Raw genomic sequence first — 20,712 nt, 5'->3', positions numbered from 1 at the left:
TATATCTGAAAGCAGAACAACAGACTGACAGATACCTAGAATTGTATCAAACCTAGCAGAATCTGCTGGAAGCCCACTATACTTCTTTCACAGGCTCACACACCAAAGATGGATTCCCCCCACACACCATCTGTAAAATCAAAGCACACATTTCTGTTTATTTTGGTACAACATCACTGGCCTCTGTTTCAACCTACTAACATTTCCTGTATATCCCCATGTACCCAAGATATGGTGATGGCTCCAAGTATCTACCACGAGCTCAAATTTCTCCTGACCCAAATGTTCTTAACTGTCTATGACCTGGAACTTTCTTCATGGATATCCCACTTTCAATCTTAACACAACCAAAACCGAACTCATTCTGGAACCAAACTCTACTTTATATTTCAAATCCTCCACCAGCACTCCATCTTCATTCCCTTGAGGTCCTCATCATTGATGGCCTACATTACTGACACAGTCCTATGCCATTAACATCTCAATCAGTTGACTATCTTTTTTCTGTGTCCTTACTCTCCAAGTTTTCTTTAGTTATTTGACTTCCCACAATTTTCCTATAGGGGGAAAAGAGATGGTTACATAAGCATTCTGGACCCACTCCACTTACTCTTCTTTGTCTTGTAAAAGAACAAATATGGTATACACATTAGTCTCAGAGGCTTGGCTTGGTAATTATAATTTTCTCCAAGAGATAAAAGCATTCTTGGTAAGCAAAAAAAATCTGACCACTGACTGTGGATTTAGATTGTATATCACTAGATTTATTCCCTTATTCTGCAAGAGAAATACCACCTGCAAAGGTCCTTTATATAGGCTGTCAGTTAGCTTTTCCACAACTTCATCATACCATTCTTTACCAATACTACATTCAGGAAAGGTCTTTTTATGGGATCTCATGGTTTTGGTCACCCTCTTCCAGAAATATTCTAGTTCATCAAGTGCGGTGTCCAGAATTGATTTCATATACAGCCCACTCAAAGAGAGATCAGCAAGACTACCACTTTCCTTATTCTAAACATTATACTTTACTTCATGAACTCTGGTATTCATATTGAACTTCCTAGATCCTCCTAAAAGTCCTTTTCATGTATTAGTGCTATTCAATATATATTCCAATTTAAAAATCAAAAGGGGCTGGAATGTAGCTCAGTGATAAAGCACCCTGGGTTCAATTCCCAGTACCAAAATAAACAAACTAATAAAAAATAAAATAAAAGTTGCAGGGGCTGGGGATGTGGCTCAAGTGGTAGCGCGCTCGCCTGGCATGCGTTCGGCCCGTGTTCGATCCTCAGCACCACATACAAACAAAGATGTTGTGGCCACCGAAAAAACTAAAAAATAAATATTAAAAAAATAAAAAATTTTAAAAAGTTGCATCTGAGTTATATTTTATTTGCTATCAAATTTTAATAAGACAAAAAATGTCTAAATTTTTTAAACTCTTCTTGAAAAGTATGTTTTGGATATGACTGCACATTTATCCCAATTAGCATGGCCACAATTAGCCAGCTGAAGTTTTTATGTTTTCAAACTCTGAGAACCAGAGTGCTACCCTCCCAGCTTCATGACCCTCTCACCCTTTCAGACAGAAATCATTTAAGGTAAAATACCTGATTATAAATTGTTTGGTGTAATTTCAATCCTCTTTCATGAAGCTGCAACTGGATAAAAAAAGACAGTTTAAGTATTTGTATTTAAGTATTTTTTAAGTATTTGTGGAAAGATCAATATTTCCAATGTCTCCACACAATCTCATATATTTTCCCACATTATATAAGAGTAATATAGTTCCTTTCAGGCAAAATCAGTCTTATATAAATAAGATAGTCCAAGATTTTATTTAAATAAATAGTCCCAAGATTTTTTAGCATAAGCACTCGAGCATTTAAAAAAATTAACCCATGGAGAATTCCAAGGAAGTACTAGGAAACTGAAATAATGACAAAAAGCTAAGGAAGAGGTAAGAGGTGTAGCTCAGAGGTAGAGTGCTTGCCTAACATTCACAAAGCCATGGGCAAAAACTAAAACCAAACATAATGAAAACCATCCCCCGATTAGTTTCAATAATAAGTTTACCATGGCTTTTATTGCTGCTGTTCTGACACGTGGATCTTGGTCATTGAAATAATCCCCTATAATCTTTTGGACATCTCTGGCAGTTAGGCCTTCTGCATCTTTTGTGATACTTTTTTCCAAAGAGCCAAGATTGCCAAGTAATTGCAAACACTTATTTCTTACACCATGAGAGGTATCTGTTAGGTGCTATAAAAAGAGAGAACAAAAGGACATGATTAATATCTTTAAAAATAAACACATAAGGGCTGGGTTTGTAGCTCAATGGTAGGGTGCTTGCCTAGCATGCATGAGACCCTGGGTCTAATCCCCCCTCCACACACACACACCACAAATTTAAAAAAAAAAAAAAAGAAAGAAAAGAGAAAGAAAAAAAAGCATTGCATCAATTTCAGGAATGATTTCGATCAATATATTTGCACCAATCTGTCTAGCATCATGTTACTTGAAAATTCCTCTAACACATGAAACTTTAGAAAACAAGAATCCCATTTTTTATTTTTTAACTTTTATATCCCCAATTGCCAGCATTTTGACTTGTACATACAGAGTACATACTTTAATCTCAGTGACTTGGGAGGCTGAGCAGAAGAATAAAAAATTCAAAGCCAGTCTGAGCAACTTAGTGAGGACCTAAGCAACTTATCAAGATCCTGTCTCAAAATTTAAAATTGCAAAGGGGCTGGAATGTAGCTCAGTGGTAAAACACTCTGGGTTCAATTCCCAGTACCCAAATAAACAAACTAATAAGAAATAAAATAAAAGTTCTATCTAAGTTATATTTTATTTGCTATCAAATTTTAATAAGACAAAAAATGTCTAAATTTTTTAAACTCTTAATATCCATAAAGCAATATACAAAACTCTTTAAGTGAAGAGTTCAATGGGTTTTCACAAAGAGAATATACACATAACAAGAATACACATTGGGGCTGGGGTTGTGGCTCAGCGGTAGAACACCTGCCTAGCATGTGTGAGGCCCTGGGTTCAATCCTCAGTACCACATAAAAATAAATATATAAAATAAAGGTATTGTGCCCAACTACAACTAAAAGATTAGAAATAAAAATATAAATAAATAAATAAATAAAAAGGAATGGGGGCTGGAGATGTGGCTCAAGCGGTAGCGCACTCGCCTGGCATGCATGCGGCCCGGGTTCGATCCTCAGCACCACATACAAACAAAGATGTTGTGTCCACCAAAAACTGAAAAATAAGTATTAAAAAATTCTCTCTCTCTCTCTCTCTCTAAAAAAGAAAAAGAAAAAAGAAAGGAATGGAACACAGCAAGGCATGGTGGCACATGCCTGGAATCTTAGCTATTCTGCAAGCTGAGACAAGAAGACCCCAAAGTTCAAGGCCAACCTTGGCAATTCAGTGAGGTCCTATCTCAAAATAAAATTTAAAAAGGGTTGGAAATGTAGCTTGGTCATAGAGCACCTCTGTGTTCAATCTCTAGTACCAAAGGCCTAGGATGTGGGGATGGGTATGGAATGTGAGGCGCTGGGTTTGCTCCTCAGCACCGCATAAATGTAAAATAAAGATACTGTGTCCACCTAAAACTGAAAAATAAATATTGAAAAAACAAAGATCAAATCAATAGTATCTGGCTTCTTTTGCTTAACTTATGTTTGTGAGATATATCCATGGTACAGCACCTAAAATGATTCACTCATTCTCATTACTATGTACTATTTTATTTACAAATACACCAAAATCTATTATTCCTTTCTGTTGATGGGTATTTGAGCTATTTAGAGTTTTTGGTATTAAACTAATGCTACTGTAATTATTCTTATATGTGGCGTTTAGTACACATGGCCACATTTTTGTTAGTTATACACTTAAAAGTGGAATTGCTGAGCCAAAGGAAATGCACAAAGTCAGCTTAAGAAGATACTGCCAAACAGTTTTCCAGTGTGGTTAACTAATTTTAATTTACACTTCCACCAGTGGTGCATAAGTCCTCCATATGTGCCATATCCTTGTCAACACTTGGTACTGTCAATATTTTTCATTCTAGCTCCTCCTCACCAACATTTAAATTATCAGTTACTTCTCTCATACCTAGTTCAGTGCTAGTAAAATAAGCTATAAGGCAGTAACAGGAACAAAATTATTTGAAGAAATGAAGTTGTATACCAGATTTTCAAATTTTTTCTGACTGGGACCCAAAGCTAGAAATACACATTATATTAAAACATAATACATAAAAATATACATACAAGAAGCTAAACAAAACAATATTCACCCCTACATCTTGTGATAAACCCTGATATTTGTATTCTATTTTGTTTTTCAAAATATACCAACTGTCCCATAAAATTGACTGCATTACCTACTAAAGTATCATCCTCAAACTGAAAGGCATTTATATGGAGAAGAGAATGGAACTTGAAATTTTAAAACCTGGGTTTAAGCTGGGCGCAGTGGTGCACACCTGTAATCCCAGTGGCTGAGGAGGCTGAGACAGGAGGATAACAAGTTCAAAGCCAGCCTCCACAAAAGTGAGACGATAAGAGACTCAGTGAGACCCTGTCTCTAAATAAAATACAAAATAGGGCTGAGGATGTGGCTCAGTGGTTCAGTGCCCCTGAGTTTAATCCCTGATACCAAAAAAAGAAAACACCCTAGGTTTACAAAGTTCCTTAGAGAAATAGCTAGTTTTGAGACTAGGGCAAAAAATAAGTAAGAAGAACACAGGACACCTTATGCCAGAAAGCAAGGAAGATGTCAAAGACTAATGGAGTTCTGACCAAAAGGACTGAGAAACCAATCTAAGGGGTTTCTGCTGTCAACACTTTCATGACATCAAAAGGAATTCAGAATGTAAACTATTCCACAAGACAAATGACCCAGTTTCTTCAATGTACCCATAGCATTTAAAGAAAATACAAAAGAAGCCAGGCATGGTGGCGCATGCCTAGAATCCCAGCGGCTCAGGAGGCTGAGGCAGGAGGATCATGATTTCAAAGCCAACCTCAGCAACCACGAGGTGCTAAGCAACTCAGTGAGACCATGGCTGTAAATAAAATAGAAAAAAGGGCTGGGGATGTGACTCAGTGGTTAAGCTCCCCTGGGCTCAATCCCTGGTAACAACAACAAAAAAGGGCTTTGAATTTGGCTCAGTGGCCAAGTGCACCAAAGTTCGATCCCTGGTACCAAAAAGGAAGTACTATTATAAATTAAAAGAAATTTAAGAGACTGAGTTCAATCCCTGGTACCAAAAACAAAAAAGGAAGTAATTTATAAATTAAAAGAAATTTAAGAGACTGTCTAAAACCAATATGTGGATCTTTTTGGATCCTAATCTAAATCAAACCAACCATAACAAGGGCATGTTTAATGAAATTTTAAAATTTTAATATAAATTGGTATGAGATGATATTAAGGAGTTACTGTTAATAATTATAATAATTAAAAAATATACTGTTAATAATTATAATAATTAAAAAATATACTACCATTAGAGACACACAATTAAGTATTTGCCATTTAAATAACATGATGATGTTAGGGATTTACTTTAAATCACTCTAACAGACAACAACAAAAAGTGAAAGGGGAGAAGAGATGAAAAATATTGCAAATTGTGGAATTTATATTCAAAACTGGAGAGAATAATAAATTGAAATTTTCCATAATATTAAGGGTTTTTTTTTTGTTGTTATTGTTGTTAAAAAAAAAAAAAGACCTGGATTCAAGTTGCAGCTATGACTCACTAACTATATAATATTTAGTCAAGTCACTGAACCTCTCAGAATCTTACTGTTCTCTCATTTGCCTTACTTAATATACAGGTTTATTAAGAGGCTCAAATAAGGAACATAAATGTGAAAAACTTTATTATAAGCCATGATATGACTATTAGCTATTGTTACTATAACCTAAAATAAGGAAAGTAGAAAGTCATATATAAAGCATATATAGTTTTGCAAGGTGATAACTACATGTACAGCTGCAAAAACAAGTATTTTTAGATAGTTCCTTTCACAAAGACCTATCCACAAATAAAATCACTAATTTGAAATATAATTAATAAATATAAATATAATTAATTTCTCTATCTTTCTTCTTGCCCTACCATCCGTCACCCTCCCTTCCTAGTAATGGAACATACAGTCTCTAGAAGTACTCTGAGTAATCACCTATCCCTCTCCTTAATTCCATAACCACAATTTCTCAGGTAAAGAATGACAGAGTTAGGGGGCTGGGGTTGTGGCTCAGTGGCAGAGCACTTGCCTCACACATGTGAGGCACTGGGTTCGATCCTCAGCACCACATAAAAATAAATAAACAAAGATTAAAAAAAAAAAAAGAATGATGGAGTTAGGGGTAGGGTTAGGGGACTAGCTCAGTGGTAGAGTCCTCGCCTAGCATGCACAAGACCATGGATTTGATCCCCAGAACTGCAGAAAAAGAAAAAAAGAATGATAGGGTTAAGTGATAATGCCTAATAATGCATGAATACATGGGCTACTTACTGGAAGAGCTAATTCAGGAATCAAAATTTCCTTATACTTACTCAATCCAATTCTCACTTCTCATACAGCTGCATTATTTCCTTCCTTCCTTCCTTCCTTCCTTCCTTCCTTCCTTCCTTCCTTCCTTCCTTCCTTCCTTCCTTCCTTCCTCCCTCTCTTCCCTCCTTCCCTTCCTTCCTCCCTTCCTTCCTTCCTCCCTTCCTTCCTTTTTTCCAGTTATTGGGGACTGATCCAGGGGTGTTTTACCACTGAGCTTTATCTCAGTACTTTTTCTTCTGGGGGTAGTGTGGTACTGGGGATTGAACTCAGGGGCATTCGATCACTGAGCCACATCCCTAGCCCTATTTTGTATTTTATTTAGAGACAGGGTCTCACCAAGTTGCTGAGGCTGACCTCATACTTGAGATTCTCCTGCCTTAGCCCGAGTCACTGGGATTACAGACACATGCCACTGCAACCAGCTAATAAATAAACAATTTCATGATTTTGGAAACTTTGCTCACTATGTTCAAAGGTGAGCATTTGAAACCCAAGTACTTAAAAAGTTCTGCAATACCTGTTTTCTTTATATCTATTATACTTTTACTCACAATATCAATATTCTCTACCCATGAAAAGTTCCTCAGGTTTCTAATAGTACCAGATAAATTCAGTGATATTACTCAATAAGTAATTCTTATGATTACCTTTCTGGGCTGCCAACACCTTTTGCAAGTAATACACCCCCATAAACAAATACACAATTCTGAATAAACAGGAAGACGTATCAAACAGGTAAACATACAAGAATAATACTATCTAGCGGTTGGGTTTGTAGCTCAGAGGTAGAGCACCCGCCTAGCAAGTGTGAGGCCCTGGGTTTGATCCTCAGCATCACACAAAAATAAATAAACAATAAATAAATAAATAAATAAATAAATAAATAAATAAATAAATAAATAAATAAATAAATAAATGTGTTGTGTCCGACTACAACTGAAAAATATATATTTTAAAAAAAGAATAAGGGCTGGGGATGTGGCTCAAGCAGTAGCGCGCTCGCCTGGCATGCGTGCGACCCAAGTTCGATCCTCAGCACCACATACCAACAAAGATGTTGTGTCCGCCGAGAACTAAAAAATAAATATTAAAAAAAAAATTCTCTCTCTCTCTCTCTCTCCTCTCTCACTCTCTCTTTAAAAAAAAAATTAAAAAAAAAAAAGAATAATACTATCTGGGAAGGAAGATACAAATTTAGAGAAAGAAAAAAAAAACATCACAAACTGTGGAGTTAGGTTTCAGTTACAAGTAGAAATGATAACTGACAATTGTTATTATATAGAAACACAGAAATAAGTAGATATAATTATGTATATGTAACATAAATATGTATCCTCTAACTCTGTACACTGAAAGTACACAAAAGCAATACCCCAATAGCAATGAGCACACCAAGCATCCAGCTCTTGGTTTCTAAGTATGATTCTCCACTAAAAGGAATCAAGTCTTCTAGATGAAAAGTGAGGCAGAGCAGAGAAAAAAAAAATTACCCTAGAAGGGCTGGGGATGTAATTTAGTGGTAAAATATTACCCAGTATATTCCCAGCACCACAGGGAGAAATACAAAAGACAATCCTAATTAGAATAAGTCATACTTCATGTTTAAGTCTACTATCATATATAACTAAAAAGAATAAATTTAAAAACAGAAGAGATGAGTCTAGAAATCTTATTGTAACAGAAAGAAAAAAAATATTCAAAAAAGAGAGAAGAGTCAAAAGGACACATACATAGCTTGAAGAGGCACCCAACTAGCCAAATTAAGAAATTTAAAAACCAAGATCAAAGACAGTAATAGGTGACAAACCACTGAATAAGAAAACCATTAGTCCATAACTAACATAAATTGAAAGTTCAATGATAAAATATTTATACAGTTTAAAAGTACCTCCCCACAAAATATTTATTAATTTCAAAGGGAAAAAGTAATTTACAGTGAAGAAGCCTGACAAATACCACATTAACCAACAATCAAATAAAAACATTATCATGGGCTGGGGTGGTAGCTCAGTGGTAGAGTGTTTGCCTAGCATTTGTGGGGCACTGGGTTCAATTCTCAGCACCACATACAAAAAAAAAAAAAAAAAGGTCCATTGATATACCACCTAATAGAATAAAATGATAACTACCTCATACCTGTGATATTTTGCCTAATATGGAAAATTTAAATCTAATCATGAGAAAACATTAGACAAACAAATTCAAGGTGGCTCCACAAAATAACTGTCCCATAATTTTCAAAGTGTCAAGGTCACAAAACCAAGGAAAGACTCAGGCATTATTCCAAAGCAAAGGAAACTAATGAGATATGACAACTAAAATACAACATGTAATTATTAATTGGATCATTTTCTATAGAACATTATGAAGGAACAAATGGTGACATCTGAATAGGGTCTGAGGATTAGACAGCGGTAATGTGTCATTATTAATGTCCTGATTTTTGGTTGTATTGAGGTTAGGTAAAAATCTGTCTTTGTTTATAGGAAACATGTACTAAAGCATTCAAGAATAATGGGGCCCCGAGTTGACAACTTACTTTCAAACAAAAAATTCACAGAAATAGTAATTTTGATACAAATTTGAGATTTTTTTAAAAAAATAAAGATTAAATTTTATAAACAAGCAATAAAGAATTTAAAAAGCATAGTTGCATAAACATTACAAAAGCATTGCAGTGCCCATAAGAAAAAGTGTAATTTAAGACAATAAAAGGAAAGGGGCAGCCATGGTAGAACTTCACCCACACATGTACAGTAAATACCTTCAGGAAGAATATAGGAAGCTTTGCAGAGAAAGTGATTTCATAAATTATTCCACATCTAATTATTCCACATCTTTGCTAAGAGGCAAAGTGACACAGTAGAATGAGCACACACTGGAATCAGACAGATCTAGGTTTGATTACTGGCCCTGCTACTTAGGACCTATGTTGCCCTTCAGCTTAATTTGTAAAAATAGGAATAATATTCCATACTACAAAATTTTATAGCAAATGGACTAAATTAATTCACTTAATAATTGTTTTATGTAAAATTAGCTAATAGCATCTGGGACATAGTAGACATTCAGTAAGTGCAAGCATCTAAATTGAACCTGGCACTTGGAATCTTCGAATGCACTTAAAAAAAATTTTTTTAAACCTACTTAAGAAGGGCAGGAAAACAATTATAAGAAAGATAAGCAGATAATAGCAAAGAAAAGAAAATGAAAATGAAAGCAAAAAAAGGGGACCAACTACATGAATAAATCTGCAGATCTAGGACACACACACACACACACACACACGAACTTTCAGCAACAGCTGTCTAACAGCAGGACAATCATTAGAGGCAGTAAGCACTTATTAATATTCATATCAGAGATGCTTCAGTGGAAGATTCATGAAATTAAGTGGGGACACCTACACTTTCAGTAGAAGCCATATCCTATGTGAAGGTGGGGTGGGCACACAGGGGAAGGGAACAAGGAAAATCTTATGAGAAAGCTCCTATGTAAAAGAAGGGGTTCTCAGAGTGGTAATTTATTATAAAAATGGCACAATCAAGCACTTTAGCTCAGCTAATTCTTTGCCTCAGAATTATTCAAACTACAAAAATGTGAAACATATACCATTATGTCCCCAAAAAGACTTACATACAGTAAGGGCTCAAATAATCCATCAAAATAAGATACTAAAACTGAAAAATGAATGAAAACTTCCAGATATCACGTGGACAATGAATGTCTTTGTCACTGTTAATAAATTAGGGTTTTTTTTTTAAGATTTACATGCTTTCTTTCCTTTTTTAAAAAATCTTTATTTTTATGTGGTGCTGAGGATCAAACTCAGTGCCTTGCAAATATGAGGCAAGCGCCCTACTGCTGAGCTACAACCCCCAGCCCCTGGGACACACACACACACATGAACTTTCTAGCAACAGCTGTCTTTTTTTTTTTTAATTGCTTGTTTACATTTAGTATAGAAGTATCATTTCTCAAAACTAAAAGGCTGACTGAATCATCTGCTCCTGAAAGTTGCTACCACTGTTACAAATTCTATATTTGATTTTCAAATAAATTAAAACCTTCTAGCGCTACTAAGGTAACCAGGCAACAATGACGCATAATCAACCTATTACCAAACACTAAATCTTATCCCAAAAGAGAGTCTAAATCATACCCTCATGGCAACAATTACAATCTTATTGTATCCTTCCTCTACAGGTCACTTTTTTACATCACAGCTACCATCATTAAGAACTTCCAAGTGTCTGCAGATGCCATTTCCATATTTACACTTTACTGAGCTACTGAGGTGCTATAATTTTTCATATTAATGGGGTGAGTAAGCAAACCATTTCCAGTAGTAAAGCCAAATTTTGTCAAAAAGAAATAAAATACACAGTTAAAACTTTTCTACAGAAAAAAAAATCAATGGTTAAGTATATAAAGAAGAGAATGGTATCATGACAAAAATAACTGATTTATTTAGTTTCGACATTTTTAAGCACAAATAACAATTCAGTATACTCTGTATGCAAATTATTCTAATGGATAACCTAACAAACCACACATAATAAATTGGGTAGAATTTTAAAAATGGTTTATTAGCCAACCACAGTGGTGCACGTGCCTGTGATCCCAGCAATAGGCTAAAGCAGGAGGATCACAAGTTCAATGCCAGCATGGGCCACTTAGTCAGATCCTGTCTCAAAACAAAATAAAAAGGACTAGGGATATAACTCAGTGGTAAAGCACCCCTGGGTTTAATCCCCAGTACCTCAAAAAAGAAAAATGAAAAATGGTGAGGGGGAGGGGTGATGGGGAAATGGTGGGGACTGATATCAACCAAATTATATTGTTAAAGTGTATGCATATAAGAATATATAACAATAAATCCCATCATTATGTACAATTACAATCCACCAATAAAAAATGTGGGGGAAAAATAGACTAGGGGTGCAGCTCAATGGTAGAGTGGCCCTCCGTTCAGTTACCACAAGAATCAGGGGAGGTGGTATGATTCTACCAAGCTGCAGTCTCAGGAGTTTAAGGTACTTTTGCTATATTATTAAAGGAACAGAAAAGAGAGACTGGGAGAAGAGGAGAAATGGAGACAATTAAGCTAAAAGGAAGTCTTATGAAGAAAGATAGATCTTTGTTCTCTCAGAAAAATCTTCACAAAGAAAGCAGAAGACACTCCCAATTTCCGTTATGAGATACTACACAAGAAAAGAATGATTTCCTGGACAAAACTGAATTATGTGCAATACTCAAAGACTGTATGTTCCCTCCAACAGTGTACAAGGGTTCTCGTTTCTCTCCATCTTTACAAACATTATTTTTTATCTTCTTTGATGAAAGCCATTCTAACAGATGTGAAGTAATATCTCATTATGGTTTTAATTTGCATTTCCCTGATAATTAATGGTGAGGAACATTTTTTTCATGAACATGTTGGCCACTAGTAGGTCTCCTTTTGAGAAGTTCTGTTCAGGTCCTTTGCCCCTATCTTAACTGGGTTATATTTGTTTTTTATTATTGAGTTGAGTTCCTCACATATTTTGGAGATTAAATCTTTTATCAGTTGTATGGTTTGCAAATATGTTTCTCTATACATGTTGTCTATTTCGTTTGTTGTGCAGAAGCTTTTTTAGTTTGATATAACCACATTTGTGCATTTTTGTTTTTATTACTTGTGCCTTCAGATATCAAAATAATAATTGTCCAGACTAATATCAAGGAGCTCTTCCCTCTGTTTTCTTCCAATAGTCTTAAAGTCTCAGATCTTATGTTTTAAGTCTTTAATCCATTTGAGTTGATATTTGTGGCAGTCTAACCAATATCCCCAGCAATCATTAATGAATACACACACTGTCCTTTCCCCACTGTGTGGCATACAATGTGTTGGAAATCAATTGATCATAAATGTGAGGGTTTATTTTTAGGCTTTCTATTCTATTCCATTGGTTAATGTATTCATTTTAATGCCAGTTCCATGTTGGGGTTGTTTTTGTTTTGTTTTCTGGTACTGGAGAGCAAACTCAGGACCTTGCATATGCTAGACAAGCACACTGCCACTGGGCTATGGCCCCAACCCTGCCATGTTGATTATAATTGCTTTATTAAATAGATTGAAATCAGGGGAATGTGATGCCTCCAGCTTTGTACTTTTTTCCCCTTGTGATACTGGGAATTGGACATACACTGGCTTTGTGCATGGTAGGCAAGTGCTCTACTACTGAGTCATATCCCCATCCCCTCACCTCTTATTTTTGACACAAGGTGTGGCTAAGTTGTCCAGGCTGGTCTCAAACCTGCCATCCTCAGCCTCCTAAGTAGTTGGAATTACAGGCATTTGCCACTACATCTGATCTACCATGGTAAACTTTTTAATAACTTTATCAACATATAAATTACATACAATGCAATTCATAAAATAAAGATATGTAATTCAATGGGTTTTTAGTATATTCACAAATGTACATGACCATCACCATAGTCACTTTTCAAACATTTCCAACATTTCAAAGAGACAATCCCTTAATAAAAAGACACTCTAGGTCGTGACTCAGTGGTAGAGCCACATGTGTGGAGCACTGGGTTCGATCCTCAGCACCACATAAAAATAAATAAAAGTATCGTGTCCATCTACAACTAAAAAGATAAACAAATAAAATTATTTTTTAAAAAAAGACATCAATGTGAACCATTCTGCTATCAACCTCCTATCTTTCTATCCATTAGAGCCCAAAGCAACCACTAACATATTTTATTTACCTATTGTTGAAATTCAGTGTAAACAGAATCATATAATCAAGTTGTACCATGTTTTGGATATTTTAAATGGCCAAATAATATTCCACTGTATTTTATTTTTATCAGTTTATCACTTGATGATCATTTTTTTAAATTTTTTAGTTGTTAATGGACCTTTTTTCATTCATTTATTTATATGTGGTGCTCAGAATCGAACCCAGTGCCTCACACATGTTAGGCAAGCCCTCTACCACTGTGCCATGATTCCAGCCCCAGTTGTTTAACTTTTGATTATTATGAATAATGCTATTCACACATCAAGTTTCGTGTAAACATGTTATAGTTTATTGGTAGGTACCTAATGACTGACAGTTTTGAGCACCTTTTTTAAATTTTTTCTTAATATTTTTTAGTTGTAGTTGGACACAATACCTTTATTTTATTTATTTATTTTTATGTGGTGCTGAAGATGGAACCCAGAACCCCACACATGCCAGGCAAGCACTCTACCACTGAGCTACAACCCCAGCCCCAGTTTTGAGCATCTTTTTTTTTTTTTTTTAAGTTTTAAGTGGACACAATATGTTTATTTTACATTTACGTGGTGCTGAGGATCAAACCCAGCGCCTTGTACATGTTAAGCAAGCACTCTACCTCTGAGCCACAACTCCAGCCCCCAGTTTTGAGCATCTTTACAGGCTTATAGATCATTTTTACATCTTCCTTGGAGAAATACCTATTTAGATATTCTGTCCACATTTTAATTGGGTTATTTATATTTTTATTATTGAGTTGCAAGAGTTTAGTGCCTTGTTTTAGATATAAATATAAATGAGTTACAAATATTTTTAACATTTGGTGGACTGTCCTTTCACTTTCTTAATTGTGCCCTTCAGCGCAAGTTTAAACACTAAAATTCAATTTATTTTGTTTCCTATTCTTACTTGTGTTTTTGTCATATCTAACAATCCATTCCAAATCCAAGGTCCTGAAAATTTTTGTTCCCAAATGGTTTATAATTTTGTTTTATTTAGGTCTTTGATTCATATTGAGTTAATTTTTGTATATGGTGGTAGAATAGTTACCAACTTCATTCATTTGCATATGAATAGCTAGCTGACCTCACAAAATGTGTGCAAAAGACTCTTCTTTCTCCATTAAATATTACTGGTACACTTGTTGAAAATGAATTGACCAAATATACATGGGTTTAGTTCTTCACTATCGATTCTATTCGACTGAATTTTAGGCAGATACTACACTGTCTTGATTACTGGTGCTCTGTAGTTAAGTTTTGAAATTGGCAAACATAAATTATCTTAATTTTTTGTTCTTTTTCAGTTATTTTTAGCTTCCTTTAAAGAAAGCTCCAGGGCTGGGGTTGTGGCTCAGTGGTAGAGTGCTTGCCTGGCATGTGTGAGGTAGTGGATTCAATCCTCAGCACCACATAAAAATAAATAAATAAAATAAAGGTCATCTATTACTAGAAATATTTAAAAAAAGAAAAGACAAAGAAGAAGAAGAAGCCAGGCACAGTTGCTCACACCTGTAATCCCAGCAGCCTGGAACACTAAGACAGGAGGATCGTGAGTTCAAAGCCAGCCTCAGCAACTTACCAAGGCACTAAGCAACTCAGTGAGACCCTGTCTCTAAATAATATACAAAATAGGGATAGGGATGTGGCTCAGTGGTGGAATGCCCCTGAATTCAATCCCTGGTATGAAAAAAAAAAAAAAGGAATAAAAAAAGAAAGAAAAAAAGAAAAAAAAGAAAGCTCCATATAGCTTTCAGAATATAACTTTTTTTTTTTTTTTTGGTAGAGGTGGGTTACTGGAAATTGAATTCAGGGGGCACTCAACCACAGAGCCAAATCCCCAGCCCTTTTCTATATTTTATTTAGAGATGATGCCTCGCTATTGCTGAGGTTAGCTCTGAACTCACAATCCTCCTGCCTCAGCCTCCTGAGCCACTGGGATTACAGGCATACACCACTGTGCCCAGCAAGTTTTATATTTTTTATTCTTTATTTGTTTTAATTTTTATTTAATTTTGGGGTACCAGGGATTGAACTCAGGGGCACTTGACCACTGAGCCACATCCCCAGCCCTATTTTGTATTTTATTTAGAGACAGGGTCTCCCTGAGTTCTTAACGCCTCACTTTTGCTGAGGCTGGTTTTGAACTTGTGATCTTCTTGCCTCAGCCTCCCAAGCCACTAGGATTACAGGCATGCGCCACCGCGCCCAACTACTTTTTATTTTTTAATTGCAGTACTGTAGATCGAACCCAAGGCCTCAGGTATTAACCTACATCCCTAGTGTCTTTTACTGTTTTTTTGGGACAGGGTCCTGCTAGATTGCTAAGGCTGACCTTGAACTTGCAATCCTCCTATCTCAGTTTCCTGTGTGGCTGAGATTACAGGCATGTGATACAGTACCCAGTTTAGATTTCCTAAATTTATTACTAAATAAAGTCATGTGTCACTTAAGGATGGAAATCTGAGAAATACATGGTTAGGCAATTTCAACACTGTGCAAACATCATAGTTTACTTACACAAACCTAGATGGTATAGCCTACTATTCACCTTGGATAAGGGAATATATAACCTATTACTTCTAGGCTACAAACGTTTATAGCATTTTACTGTATTGAATACTGTAGGCAAAGATAGGTGCAGTGGTACACACCCATAATCTCAGTGACTCAGGAGGCTGAGCAGAAGGAATCTCAAGTTCTAGTCCTGCATGGGCAACTTAGCAAGACTCTTGTCTCAAAAAGAAAAATAACAAGGATGGGAGATGTAGTTCAATCCCTAGTACTACAAAAAATATTGAAGGCAACTGTAACACAATGATAATATTTCTGTACTAAACATTAAAAAGGCATAGTAAAAATATGACATAAAAGATAAAAATGAAAAAGATCTTTATAGAAAATAAAAGAAATAATGTCTGGTTAAAAAAAAAAAGAAGATAAAAATGGGTGTTGGAGTGATTTTAGCATATGTAATACCTTGGATTCAATCCACAGCACTGCCCAAAAAAAGATTTAAAAAAAAAATGACATACTATGAGCTAGTCATGATAGCACACACCTATAATCCCAATATTTCAGAAGGTTAAGGAAGGAGAATCACAAGTTGAAGGCCATTACTGTCAACTTAGTTAGACCTTGTCTCAAAATAAATAAAATAAAAAGGGCTGGGGATGTTGCCTAGTGGTAGAGTCCTGCTGAAGTCAATCCCCAGTACCAAAAAAATTTTTTTTTCCCCAAACAGTTGCTTTTGTCTAGTTGTCCTATTCATTGAAACAATAGACATAATAAAAAGAATGTGAACTTTGGAGTCAGAGAAACCAGAGTCTACATGGCTGGTTTACAAATTCCTACTAGTAAAAACTTGGAAAAGTTAGATCCTTTAAAAGTCTCAGTTTCTATCTCTGTAAAACAGGGATCTCAAGAAGTTAACTTAAGGATCATGAGAGCCAAATGAAAAATTGAATACAAAGCACCATAATAAGAAAAGTGAATTATAAACACAATATACATAGTAGCTATATTCTGAAATTATTTTCATTTCTTTGGGCAGGAGGAAGCAACTCATTTTATAATAAGTTACTTCGCTTTTTTCCTAACTCAATACCAAGGACAAAAATAGATGGCTCTTAAAACCATTAAGAGACCTTGGCAACCCTCAGTTACAGGTTTAGAAGATGGATAAAAGCACACTTTTCAGCTCCAACCACCTGACCATATAATGCAAAAATGTTGAAGAGAAAAAAACAATATACTCTTACCTTGCAGGCCACATCAACTAATCGTGTCTGAATAGCTTGATTCTCTGGCAATTTAGTGCCAATTGCAAGCAAAGTGTCCAGGAGTTGAGCTAGGACTTGATGAGACTCTAGAAAAGAAGAAGAAAAGTTGGATTTCAGAATCTCAAAAGGAGATCAAACAGAAACTAATTTACTTTGTTAAAGAATTCAGATTTAGCTGGGTGAGGGGATCTACACATATAATTCCAGCTATTTGGGAGGCTAAGGGAGGTGGATTAAAAGTTTAAGACCAGCTTAGCCAACTTACATGAGACTTTCCCTCAAAAATTTTTTTTTAATTTTTAAAAAAAATATTGGGTATGCAGCTCAGTGGCACAGTGGGTTCTATCCCCAGTACTGCAAAAATAAATGAGTAAATAGAGCAAAAAGCACTAGGGTGTAGCTCAGTGGTAGAGAGGTTGCCTAGCATGGGCAAGGCCCTGGGTTTAATAGCTAGATCCAAAAATAAATAAACAAAGAGCCAAATCCAAGTTTATTATGCAGATTATCTTCTTTGTCTAATTGTTCTTTCATGTTCCAAAATATGGGTCTTATGATTTATAAGAGGATTTTAGGTAGCAGTCAGGTGATCAGTTTTATATTAATAATTATTTTATGTAAATAATTTAGTTTACAGAAAAATTGCAGTTACAATTGACATATGCCACTGTTTTATGTTACTAATGTCAAAATTCTCTTTAAATTTAGTTTGTGAAACAATTAATTCATTTAACAAAAATGTAAAATCATAATATAGATTTCATGAAGCAAATATTGTCCACAATGGCATGCATGATATATAAATTATTAAGTCTTGGGAAACACTGATTAAATCACTTCTTAGTAAAAATTCCAGTAATAGTACATTGAACATATCTGTTTATCTCTACTCTTTCCTAAAACTAACATAAGAGTAACATATTCTTACTAACATAAGAGAAAAGAAAGTAAAAGGGGAGAAACCTGAAAGACCAATGAAAACAGAAGAAAAAAGGTAAACAGGTGAGGAAAGTCCACAAAATTTTCAGAGGGAGAAATTAAAAACTAATAGAAATAGAAAACTAATAGTAAATATCTGAGATAGGTATCACTACAAAGCAAATAAATTCTAGTTATATCACCCCAAAAAGGCTCATTTAAAAAAAGGTGTGGTGGTACACACCTGTAATTCCAGCAATTTGGAGGCTGAGGCAGGAGGATTGCAAGTTCGCAGCCAGTCTCAGCAACTTAACAAGCCCTAAACAACTTAGCAAGACTCTGTCTCAAAATTTAAAAAAAACAAAAAGGTCTGGGAATATAGCTCAGTGGTAAATCATCCCTGGGTTAATCCAGTACCAAAAAACAAAAAACAAAAAACAAAAACAAAAACAAAAAAAAAAACGATGATGAGGAAGGGATTTGCCTGACATCTCTGTAGGAAACAGTTCAATCCCTGGTCCTCACCTGTCTTACACAGAAGTGATCACTGAAACATTTATTCTGTACAGAAAATGAACCAGAAAGAATGCAACTTGGGGGAATACCTTCTGAGGACAAGGAAGAGACAGAGGGAAGAATAGAAGATTAAGAGAGAGTAGACATACCAAATCATAAAATGCTCCCTCCCACCTTCCCCCAAACCTCCCTTCAACTGCTTTGGCTCCAAGAACACAGGCTTCTTCCTAGGAGATTCACAAACATCTAATTGCAAAAACTCACAGACCCAGGAAAAAACACCAACAAAAAACTAACACTTAACAGTCCTCCAAAGACATGCAGAAAGATCCTATAGTAGAAGTTACAGTTGAAAAACCTTATTCTTATATATAAGACTACCCATCAGGTTTTCTTTATTTTTAATATTTATTATTTTTTAGTTTTTTAGGTGGACACAATATCTTTATTTTATATTTATGTGGTGCTGTGGATCGAACCAGTGCCTCATGCATGCTAGGCAAGCACTCCACCACTAAGCCACAATCCCAGCCCCTACCCATCAGGTTTTCATGCCTCATCTTAAATTTAAATGCAACATCAAAGATAACCAAGAAAAACCACAGGGTGCAGTGGCACACCCCTGGAGTCCCAGTGGCTCGGGAGGCTGAGGCAGGAGGATCCTGCCTGAATTCAAAGTCAGCCTCAGCAACAGCAAGGTGCTAAGCACCTCAATGAGACCCTATCTCTAAATAAAATATAAAATAGGGCTGGGGATGTGGCTCAGTGGTTGAGTGCCTGAGTTCAATCCCAGGGAGGGAGGGAGGGAGGGAGGGAAGGAAGGAAGGAAGGAAGGAAGGAAGGAAGGAAGGAAGGAAGGAAAACCCACAATTCCCTCTGAGGGAGGGAGGGAAGAAGGGAGGGAGGAAGGACAGCATCATGCAGTGGTGCACACCTATAGTCCCAGCAACTGGGAGGCTGAGGCACAAGAATCACAAGTACAAGACCAACCTCTATAGCAAGACTCTGTCTCAAAATGAAAAAGAGGAGGTGTGGGGACACAGCTCAGTGGAACAATCTCCTGGGTTCAATCCCTAGTACCAACCAACCAAAAAATACTAAAGTCAAAACAAAACAAAAAAAAGCCCTCAATATAAAAGAAGGCACAAAGAAAAAGATAGGAAATTAAGAAATCTCTAACACCACCTTTTAATTTATTTCTTCAGAATTAACTTCCATGAAATGTTAGCAAAGGGAACTGAAGGTCTAACTCAGTAGTAGAGTGCTTGCCTAGCATACACAAGGCCTGAGTTCAATTCCTAGCATGGAAAAAAAGTGGGGTAGGGGAGAAAAGCTAGTTAAAGCTTTTGAAGCCTCTGACTTACCTCTGACAAATCAGAAATCTAATTTAGTCTCTCTCCTGAATTTCTGATCTGCATAACTTGTCCATATCCACATGGACAATAAATGATACCTCAATATCACCAAACCTAATTGCTCAGAATTGCCAAATTCTTTCTAAAATTAGACTTGATAATTTTATGCCGTTGCTCAAAAAACTTTACATGGTTCCACTGCCTACAAAATAACATTCAAATTCCTCAGCACTCAAGACCACCTTTTGGCTTCAAAACAGTTTACCATTCATTCTCTGGTGATCTTATATAAAACTATTCAGTTCTTAGCCAGACCCCGTGACACATGCCTGTAATCCCAGCAACTTGGGAGGCTGAGGCAAGAGGATCCAATATTTGAAGCCAGGCTCAGCAACTTTGTAAGGCCCTAAGCAACTTAGCAAGACCCTGTTTCAAAATAAAAAAGTAAAGAACCAGGCTGGGGTTGCAGCTCAGTGTAAGAGTGCTTGCCTAGCATGTGTGAGGCACTGGGTTTGATTCTCAGCACCACATACAAATAAATAAAATAAAGGTCTATCAACAACTAAAAAGTAAAAATAAATAAATAAAAAGTAAATAACCCCTGGGTTTAATCCCCAGTACCCAAAAAACAAAACAAAACAAAAACTTACTTAGTTATTTAAATATCTCCTGTATTTTCCCAACTCTCTGCCTAGTAGTATCATAATGTTGTCTTTCCTTGTCATAACTTTCCCATCTGACTTTTAAACCCACCTCGTCTCTCAGCCTTT

The 20,712-nt window shown here is 35.8% G+C and overlaps 1 protein-coding gene across 1 annotated transcript in view; it reads right to left on the bottom strand.

Annotated features, from left to right (window-relative positions):
• Window positions 1–20,712, bottom strand: part of INTS4 (integrator complex subunit 4) — a 114,169-nt gene that overhangs the window by 81,449 nt on the left and 12,008 nt on the right. Inside the window, exons 4-6 of the mRNA XM_081279107.1 lie at window positions 17,136–17,242; window positions 2,080–2,265; window positions 1,614–1,664 (exon numbers count right to left, since the gene is read on the bottom strand). Coding sequence (XP_081135233.1) covers window positions 1,614–1,664; window positions 2,080–2,265; window positions 17,136–17,242 — 344 coding nt within the window. The remainder of the gene's footprint in view (window positions 1–1,613; window positions 1,665–2,079; window positions 2,266–17,135; window positions 17,243–20,712) is intronic.

The sequence above is a fragment of the Spermophilus citellus genome, assembly GCF_964194105.1.
Source record: "Spermophilus citellus genome assembly, chromosome: 2".
Taxonomy (NCBI): domain Eukaryota; kingdom Metazoa; phylum Chordata; class Mammalia; order Rodentia; family Sciuridae; genus Spermophilus; species Spermophilus citellus.
The sequence above is the reverse complement of the archived record's forward strand: the minus strand, read 5'-3'. Positions and strand labels throughout refer to the sequence as shown.